This window comes from Ixodes scapularis, unplaced genomic scaffold (assembly GCF_016920785.2).
Source record: "Ixodes scapularis isolate PalLabHiFi unplaced genomic scaffold, ASM1692078v2 PGA_scaffold1__304_contigs__length_218370807, whole genome shotgun sequence".
NCBI classification, from domain to species: Eukaryota; Metazoa; Arthropoda; class Arachnida; order Ixodida; family Ixodidae; genus Ixodes; species Ixodes scapularis.
Window position 1 is genome coordinate 152,209,832 of NW_024609846.1, and position 10,177 is coordinate 152,220,008.

Here is a 10,177-nt window from a genome sequence, read left to right on the forward strand (position 1 = left end):
ACGCTCGCTATGGGCCTTAATTTATACAGCAACAAAGAAGTGTCTTGGTCAGTGACGTTCCGTGCGAGTATCCTTGAGTCGCACAGTGCCAGTAAGCTCGTGTAAAGTGGAAACCATTCCAGTTGAATATCGTTGCACCGCCCCTTTAATCCTCAGCTCAAAAGCCAAATGATAAATCACGTGATCGCGATATGATTGGCCACCGGACGTGATGACTTCAAGTTTCCACTGTACTTCTTTAAGAACACCACGGAACTCGTCATCCGCAAGTGATGATAAGCGCCCTCACAGCAGTCCTTGACCTACTGCTCAATTATCCAAGCATCAAGGAGAATGCCGGGAATGTAAGACTACGCGCCGCATGCACGCGCCTTCCCCGTATGAAAGATTAGAACTAAATGACTGAAATAAGGCGTTGACGAATGTGCGTGCAAGATGATATTTGTTTTGACCTTTGCCTAAGAACAGTTAGTGCTGCAGGCACTAGCACGTGCAAAGCGTGAAACTACACTCGTAGCGTAATCCTTGGTGCTTGGGTAATTTAGCTAAAGGTAGTCGGATTGAGTGTTGAGAGTGCATACGTCCAAGTGACCCAGTGCTTGTGTCCTATGGCTGAGCTGGGTTCGGGTATGGGCTCCGCGGATATGCAACACAGTGAAAAGGCGGAGAGCTTTCGAGGGAAACGAGGCAAGAAATAATTAGCTGTAATTTCACCTTTTCCCACCGATGAGCAGGCGTTTCTTTTTCTACCCTCGTGTACTAGTTTTGTTTTTTGTCTGACTAAACAATATTCGATCGATAAAATCCTAAATTATCTCGTATCAAAATTCATTTTATTGCCTTCTTATACACAACATTCCATCATTAAAATTAATAACATTTAAAAAATCGCCGGTAATTTTTTTTTTTTTTTTTTGCTGCTTTTTTGAATGCATCTGTGAACGCGCGCTCGCCATCCTGTGTCATCAAGACGGAAAAATAATATCGACGACGCTCGTGGATTGAGAGTCGGTGTATTTATTCCATAACCGAAGGGCGTCTTCGGCAGTTCTTGAAGACTCCGCCATTACTGTCCGCACTCCCGCTGACAGTCTGCCAGAGTGGCGAACCTCTGGCAGTCGTGGGGTCCGGTCATCGACGGGGTGGTCACGCACCGGCCCGTGGCCGGGTTGTAGCGGGCCGTGGTCGTCACTGTGTGGCCTGGGTCCGGGTTGCCAGGATTGGTGCAAGCTGTGGGTAGTAAAGCAAAGAAAGGATAACTTATGCTTCAAGTGTTGGGTACAAAAACAAAAAAAGGCGGTGAGGAAGCTAACACGAACCCAAACTGAAAGCCTGGACGAAACCGGTATTTATTTTTTTTTTGGGACCCGCAGCAAAATTAAAGTCGGAACGACAGCACGATCTCAAGTGGCGAATACCGGTTCATCAGGAAACGGTTCGGCGTAATGAACTCTGAGCGGCGCCAGTTTTTGCGCGTGGCGATGCGTGGCGTCAGTGGCCCGGAGTTACCTAAATACACGGCAACAATTTAGAATCAAGTCAGGAACGAGTAAACAAATGAATAATTCTCGCGCGTACACCTGCCCTGTACTTGGCGTCGGAAAGTCGGTTCGGAGAAGTAATGTAGCTGGCTATGCTAGGAGGCAAAAATCAAGTTTGTGTTTGTTTGCTTTATTTGTGCTAAACAATAGTGCACAAGAAATTTTAAAATTTTCCTTCCACGCTGGCCAGACTAGTAATTATAGCGTGGCTGCATTAAATTTTGTTCATTTGAAGAAACAAAAAACGTATATACGCATTAATGTTCTGTTCGCATACATTTATCGTTCAGAGAACAAAGTTGTAATTGTGTTATGTGAGTGTGTTTAGACAGCCAGAATTTAGTAAGTCTCAATGGGTGTCTAGTGTCGTGCTGTAGGTTAGAAATTTTTTCCAGTGCAGTACCACTACAAGCCTGGGGTCTGTAACGTGCATAGCGACGTAGGGATACACGACGGCACGCCGGTACACGGTGCTCACCCAGATTGAATGGGGCGGGGGTGGGGATTGATCCCATGAAATTCCTGGATTTAATCCCCCCACCTCTAGGCCTAGTAGTCGCGAAGTAGCTTAAGACAGTTGAGCAGAACGACGAAAAATAAACAGAAATCTAGTCGCACTCAAACTGCAACTTGGGGCCTTGCACTCTACAGGCAAAAAATAAAGCAGATTGTTTACACGGTTTTTACGTGACATCATTGCACCATGCAGGTGGTCAGTTCTACCTGTAATTTCCTAGAATAAAAAATTCTTCAGAGACACCCAAGACTGCTTACGTGTAGGAATGCCAAAGCATTCCTACACGGCAGCGCATTCTTACAATCAGCGCGCCACGTCTTCCTTTTGCACACGGCGCTCCGGCGGTGACATGACGCTGCCCCAGTGCACAGGCGCAGCGAACCGACGGCTTCACTACAGCTTCCGTAGCAAAACATCTGAGTTGCGGTGCCTTCATTTCTTCTTTTTTTGGGAAAGGAAAATTTCGTGTGTCAATTTTCTGCTACCGACGGTTACAGACAACGGCTACAGACAACGACGGCTTCACTTCTTAAAACAGTTAATGTTTTCGCTTTATAACAAATTCTGTGGTGCAAGACGTATGCTGCAATATGTAAACTCCGAGCAGCAAGCCACCACAATGCCAGGTGCCGTGACATCAGTGCAAGCTCTGTATCGCTAGGCCCAACAGACTTTCACAATGTGTTGACAGAAAAGGCGGAGGAACTTCCGCCCGGATTCATCCGCTGTATTGTGCGGGTAACCAAAACTTTATGACAAGCTTTGCAGATTAATTTTTGCGCCGTTCGGTGCCTTCTTCGAGATGCGCATTGTCGCTATCCAGATTCGCAGATAAATAGACTACAGTAATAAAAAAAGGTTTAAAAGAAACGCGTGTTTTCGAATCGCTTAGATAAATCTCGATATTTGAGGGTTTTGGTCTTTAGAGGGGAAGCTTAATTTGTGACACACCTGTCATCACTGGGTAGTAAAATACCTACATTTCGGGGCGATATGAGAACCCCTTCAAGCGGAGGCGAATGGTGAGAATAACACTAGTTGTGTAATGGAATGTAGGACTAGTGCTCCAAGTAAAAGTTCCAATATACAGGGTGATTCAATGAGACGCCAGGCATATTAAATCGACCGCAAAATTCGGTTTCTTAACCTATCGCGCTACGGCTTTGTGCAGCGTTGCCCACAGATGGTGGAATTTTTTTTTCTTTTTTTTTTTTGTAAAATTTGCCAAGAGCGAATTTATTTGGGGAAAGAGTAAAGAAAGAAAAAGGCTTAGCTCATATGGAAACTCAGCGAAGCCACTGGTCTTCAAACAACACGGCGCCGTTTCTCACGGGAGACAAAAGATGGCGCAGGCGGTCGCGACGCCAACTGCCGCCAACGAATGAGCATACGACGCCGAGAGCCGGCGTCTTTAGTAGACAAGGAAGTGCAGTTCCTTGTTGTTACCGCGCCTGTTTTTGTTTCTGCGACTGTCGCCGCCTACGGAACGCGCGCCGCTTTTGAGTCAAAAAGATCGGCTGCTAAAGACGCCGGCACTCGGCGCCGTATGTTCGTTGGCGGCGTTCGTTGCGCCATCTCTTGTCTCCAGTGCGAAACGGCGCCGTGTTGTTTGAAGACCGGTGGTGTCACTGCGTTTCCATAGGAGATAAGCCTTTTTTTTGTTACTTTTTCCTCAAATAACTTCGCTCTTTGCAAATTTTACAAAAAAAAATGCACCATCTGTGGGCAACGCTGCACAGAGTCGTAGCGCGATAGGTTAAGAAACCGAATTTTACGGTCGATTTAAGGAGCCTGGCCTCTCCTTGAATCACCCTGTAAACCACCCTGCTTGTTCTACGCAAGCAGAATTGCGGCACAGTACCATAATACCGGAGTTGAAGAAGAACAGAGTCACGTACCTTGGGGATAGGCGCACGTGTGTTGAGCACTGTCACGCAGCTTAGCATCTGAAATCGAGATAGAAAAGTGAACCATTCGGTTGTTTCGTATTGGTAATCACCGAAGGCGTAGATAATGCATATATGTATACTATGTAGCTTGTACGCCACGTGCCTATATTTGTTAGTCGCCACATTTTAGCGGGAGGAGGTGTTTAGGACGCCATTTCGTCAGAGTTCCTAAATGAAAGGAGCACCTTGTGTTCTCTACACGTGCACACCTTTAATAGAGAGTTTTAGTGAGTCCTTTCCACACATATGTGTCATCCTTGAACGCATCGCCGACATTAATGCTCACGCGCGAGTCGTTGGAGATTCCGAGAGGCGTTTGTCGTTAGTCTCTAACACTGCAGCTGCTGGAGTCGTCACAGCAACGCAACCAACACCATTGACGACTCCGGAAAAATGCAAGAGCCGGCCGACTCCGCCTGCCCAGTCGAGAGTTAGGCTTACCACAGCGAAAGGTCATTTGCCAGCCTGTTACATCTACTTCGTCTGAGATGTCGAACCAAATGATTTCGAAGACTACCCACAATGGCAAGCGATCGGGAATGCTGTAAACTACGCGTGGGGTTAAATTTTTGTGGTCCGGGCTAGCGAGCCGCTGTGGAGACTGCGAAAAGACGAATTCCAATGATATACGGCGTGAACTATTCTTCAAGTTCTAGAGTATAGAGAAAAGAAAACCTACGTTTCTGGTCTTTCGGACACATTTTACTTTATCTAGCTTCAGAGCTCTTGAAATACCTCTCGTTTAATGTTTCTTCGGCCGTCTATCTTACAACTGTGTACGCTGTGAAAACCGAGTCACATATTTCCACGCTGCAGAACGTTTGAAATATTTACTACGGTACGACGCTGCCGGTCAAACGCAATCATCATCATTGTTTAAACGGTTGCGCTGCTCTTGCGATTCCCTAAAACGCTTTAGATTTAAAACACGTCTTCACGAAATGGAGCAGCTTAGCCGTGCTTGATTTTGAAACCGTGTTCTCCAAAAACCACTTGCTAAACTCCCTATCAAAGGAGACTGCATGACTGAGCAAATTTTAGGGGACTAATTTCAGCGATTATTTGCATACAGTTTTCTCCTCGCGCCGACATGCGATTTCTCGTGCGTGTTGACTGTCGTTACTCATGTAGTCAGGTGTTAGCATTTAACATGATATACTCATGCCGTTTTGGCTGCCGGCCATATTTTATGCGTCTTTGGTATATCTGCCAATATTGAGGCAATGGTGTCGAAGAAAATTGCTGACAACAGTTCGTTGAAGAAATTCCCTACTTGTTGACGAGCGTGTCCTTATTTTGTTATTTGTTCGGTAGTAGGTTAGGGCCTAGTATAGTCATTTACTCTAAGGCCTAGTTACGGTGCAGTGACAAACAACGAAACGCGACTCGCACAAAGAACTCAAGCAGTTTTTTCTTATTAATAGAAAAAATTCCTTTTCCTTGTTTTCTTTAGAGTGTACCTAAATGGCCATAAAATACAATGCATGATAATTAGCCGATCGCAGACAGATAGAATAAAATCACCAAAGCTCCTCGGCGATTTTCCACGTACGAGCGTAGAGGGAACAAAAACGCAAAATAAGAAGCCACAACAGACGTGGAACTCGGCCGCGCCGTCGTCTGGTACATTCTACGCAGTCTCAGCTCACGCCAAAAGCCTCATATAAGAGTGATTCATCATGACCCTCTCCCTGTTTTAGCACGCTCCACCACTGCCTGTCACTGGTGGAGGTGACCACGAATATGATGACGGAAAGAGGCGCGGCATATTATGATCACACTTCTTGGTTTATAGGGGCCTTTTCTTCGGGGATCTTACCGGTTGATGCGGCAATCTTATTGGTCGCTAACTCTAAGGAATGTGCACCGAATACAAGAAGAAGTATCTACTCACTGCACGCCACGGCGAGGCAAAGGACTAGCAGAAACGCCGCCTTGGTTGCGTACGCAAACTTAGCTGCCATATTGCTCCAGCTTGTCGTTATGCTGCTGATAAAAAGGACACATCTGAATAGGGTGACAAGCGGTGCTTTATACGGTTGCTCTATCACGCAATCTCCGCTCTGGGTCATCCTGAGTGGGACGACAACAAATTTGCAGATAATTTGTCTAACTCGAATTCAGAACGTCCGGTAATGTCTACGGGAAGTGGGGACGCAGCGACAAACTGTGTGACACACGATGAAGATGATTTGTTTTCTATTCCGTCCATTTCCCGTCCCAGTTGAGGGCAGACTTTGACACTGTAATAGGCTCACTGCACGGCACTTAGCTTCGACTGTTTGGCAAATGTTCAAAAAAGTAGAATAGAGCGTACGTCTGTTTCCCACCTTGTTGCCTGAATAACTTGGCCAATTATAAAAAAAAAACCTTCTCCATCCTCTGTCAGAAATGCTGGGTGTTGTTGCATGCACGTGCCGGATATTACTATTTCGTTGTTTTTTTAATAATTCAGAAACTTTGATAGAGACTGACACTGATACTCGATTGCCTGGTGGAGTCATTATATAAGCGTCCCTTTATCGCCATGTTCACCACGTTTCCAAAGTCATCACGAGTAGTATACACAACGAACTAACTCAACATGAAAAGAGTCAAAGTACAGGCTAGCTGGTGGAAGTCAACCATTTCGTCGTTTACCCTGAGACTGGGGGTTTTTCGAAGAGCAGAAGTAACAGAAACAGACAGGTCTCAATTGAGACCTGTCTGTTTCTGTTACTTCTGCTCTTCAAAAAAAACCCCAGTCTCAGGGTAAACGACGAAATGGTTAACTCAACATGGCAGCTAAGTTTGCGTACGTTTCAAAGATGGCGATCCTGCTGGTTCTCCTCTTTGCCATGACGTGCCGTAAGTACTTCTGGCATGTATAGTTCCATACGTTAGGACTGAAATGAATAGACTGAAATACGGGACGCGCAAAATCCCCAACAGTTGGATGAGTCCATTAGGGATGAACCTTTTACGTCCAAAACTGTTGTCGATGTATACCTGTTGCGCCCTCTCAGGGTAGGTATTCGTCGGGTGATAGGGTGATATCGGAGAAACTCATCGGACGATAGCGCAAGACGGGGGGGGGGGGGGGGGGGGGGAGAGAAAAGTTAATTTTCGCTTAATCACCATTTTGAACGCTTAACAAATTTGGGTTAGATTAGCTGCCAAAGAATGATTAACGCTCCGAAGTATCGACATATCAGCTATTTTGGCGTTTAAACTCATTGTTACCAGTTATCAGAAGTGTTATACCCGGTGTCGGAATACTGTGCTAGAGGACGACGATGCTGGCACAGCAGCCACAGAACGCGCGCACACGCAGAACGCGCGCACTCGCAAGCTCTCGATCTGCCGACCGGTCGCAACGGCCGGACCAGAATAAATACGAAGTATTCGGCGGTAGTCTTTCTGCCTACTCGAATACAACACTGGCGACGAGGCCTGGTACGAGCCAACGAAGCCTGGACAGCCACCGCAAGCCATGCCGACCCAAGGTACCATCGAAGCCTTCTCAGGCAAGGCATGGGCGTCATGGATCGAACGCTTAGGGTTCTACTTCGTGGCTAATTCTATCACGAGCTTGGACAAGAAGCGGGCACTGCTACTCACGCTTTGCGGGCCAGAAACGTATGACATCGTTCGAGCTTTAGTGGTCCCTAGGACGCCGGGAGATATCGGGTTCGAGGAACTGGTGTCGATCCTTGGGACACACTTCGACCCTCAAGCCTCGGAGCTGTACAGTCGCTACAAGTTCCAGCGTCGGGACCAGCTAGCCGACGAGTCAATCAACAGTTACGTCGCGGCTCTGAAGCAACTGGCAGCAGACTGCAATTTCAGTATACCCTTGACCTCATCGATAACTGCTGCAACGACGGCATCGCAGCCATCAACGGCAGGTCAGGTCTCCGGTACAAGGGCTACTACTGGGACACCAGCAACACCTCTTTGCGACACCAGACTGTCGTTGGACATCATGCTGCGCGACAGATTTGTCTGCGGCATACGCGACGAGCTGCTGCAGCAACGTCTGTTTGCAGAAAAAGATTTGACGTTTGCAGCTGCTTTTGACATGGCAGTCAGAACTGAGAGCGCACTTAAGCAGCAGCAGGACATCAAGAGCAAAATCGAGCATCAGGTGCACCAGACGGAAAAGAGGAACAAGGAGCCCTCAACACAACAGGGGCGACGTTGCTACCGGTGTACGGGACAACATGATCCGCAAGAGTGCCGTTTCAAGAACGCGGACTGCAGATACTGCAACAAGCGCGGACATATTGAAAAAGCTTGTATTGCCAAGAAAAAGCATCAGGCAAGCAAACCGCTCAAGAATGCGAACCAGATAATGGCATCGACAAGTTCAGAGAGCCAAATACCGCCTAATGCTGGATGCTCATTTTATGAACTTCACAAGCTGGCGCCGGACACAGCTGTTTCAAAGTTTCACGTCACACTTCGAATTGAAGGCAAACCACTGGAGTTCGAAGTTGATTCGGGTTCCGCCTGCTCACTAATTAGCGAAGAGACCTTCCGAAAAACCTGGCCACGGAATCCGCCGAAACTTACGCACGACGATGTTGAACTGCGTACTTGGAGTGGCGAAGGACTGAAGCTTCTGGGATCCCTCCAAGCTACCGTCAGATTCAAGTCAAAAGACTACGTGCTTCCGCTTCTAGTGTTGAAGGGATCCGGCTGTAACCTCCTGGGCCGCGACAGGTTCCAGGCCCTACACATCAGGTTACAAGGAATCAACCAAGTGCGACAGCAGAGCACGCCGCCAGAGGTACAAGCGGTTTTACACCGCCATTCCACGGTCTTCAATGAGGACATTTCGGTATACACTGGACCCTCTGTTCACTTAGAACTAGAGGAGGGAGCAGCGCCCAAGTTCTGCAAGGCTCGTTCCGTTCCACTAGCACTACGATCTGCAGTAACGCAAGAGCTCTTCCGACTGCAAGAGCAGGATATAATCGAGCCAGTACAACATTCGGAGTGGGCTACACTTCTAGTCCTCGTCCGTAAAAAGAGTGGAGAGATCAGACTCTGTGGAGACTACAGAAGTACTGTCAACGCCGTATCAAAGAAGGCAGCGTACCCACTACCAACTACAGGAGAAGTTCTGGCAAACCTGAGAGGGGGCACCGTTTTCTCGACATTGGACCTTTGTCAAGCCTACCAACAGTTGAAAGTGTCTGGAGCCACTGCAGCTGTATTGACCATCAACACCATAAAAGGCTTGTACAAAGTGAAACGCCTGCCTTTTGGAATCTCAGCGTCACCAGCAATTTTCCAGCGTGCAATGGAAACAACCTTGGCTGACATTCAAGGCATAAGTATCTACTTGGACGATATCATCGTGAGTGGAGAGAGCCGAGAACAACATGCTGCACGCCTGGACCAAGTACTGTCCAGACTCGAAAACGCAGGCCTGCGGCTCAAGAAAGAAAAATGTCAGTTCGCAGTTCGCGAAGCCAAGTTCCTCGGGCACCGAATTGACGCAGCAGGAATTCACACAACAGATGAAAAAGTGCAAGCCATTCTGGCCGCGCCGGAACCGAGAGGAAAAAACGAACTGCAGGCGTTTCTGGGACTACTGGCCTTCTACGACCGGTTTCTCAGGAACAGAGCCACAGTTGCAACCGACCTCTATGGACTTCTTCAGAAGAATGTCCCGTGGGAATGGAAAAACAAGCATAGGTTATCATTCCAGAAACTGAAAAAGTTGGTGAAAGAATCCACTGTTTTGGCACACTATGACGAAAACAAGCCGCTGCTGCTCTCCTGCGACGTGTCGCCCTACGGCCTGGGGGCAGTCCTTGCCCAGGAAGATGACCTAAAACGTGAAGCGCCGGTCGCCTTTGCGTCAAGGACATTGGGAGCTGCAGAAAAAAACTATTCGCAGCTAGACAAGGAAGGGTTGGCCGTCGTGTACGCAGTGTGTCATTTTCACGAGTACATTGCCGGACGACATGTCGTCATATACACTGACCACCAACCGCTCTTTGGAATCCTTGGATCGACCAAACCGATTCCACATATGTTATCTCCAAGAATGGCAAGATGGTACGTCAAGTTGAGCGCGTACGATTACACCCTGGTGTACAGGCGAGGAGCATGCCACCAGAACGCTGATGCGCTCAGCCGGTTACCATTACCAGCCAATGTAGACGAACCGTGCATAC

The 10,177-nt window shown here is 47.7% G+C and overlaps 1 protein-coding gene across 1 annotated transcript; it reads right to left on the bottom strand.

Moving 5' to 3' along the window:
- Nucleotides 1–1,066: 1,066 nt before the first annotated feature.
- Nucleotides 1,067–5,971, bottom strand: LOC115333043. Its single transcript, XM_040215380.1, has 4 exons — nucleotides 5,902–5,971; nucleotides 4,743–4,758; nucleotides 3,957–3,985; nucleotides 1,067–1,230 (listed from the first exon to the last, which is right to left on the bottom strand). Exons 1-4 carry the CDS (start codon nucleotides 5,969–5,971, stop codon nucleotides 1,067–1,069), a joined length of 279 nt encoding a protein of 92 aa, XP_040071314.1.
- Nucleotides 5,972–10,177: the final 4,206 nt, after the last annotated feature.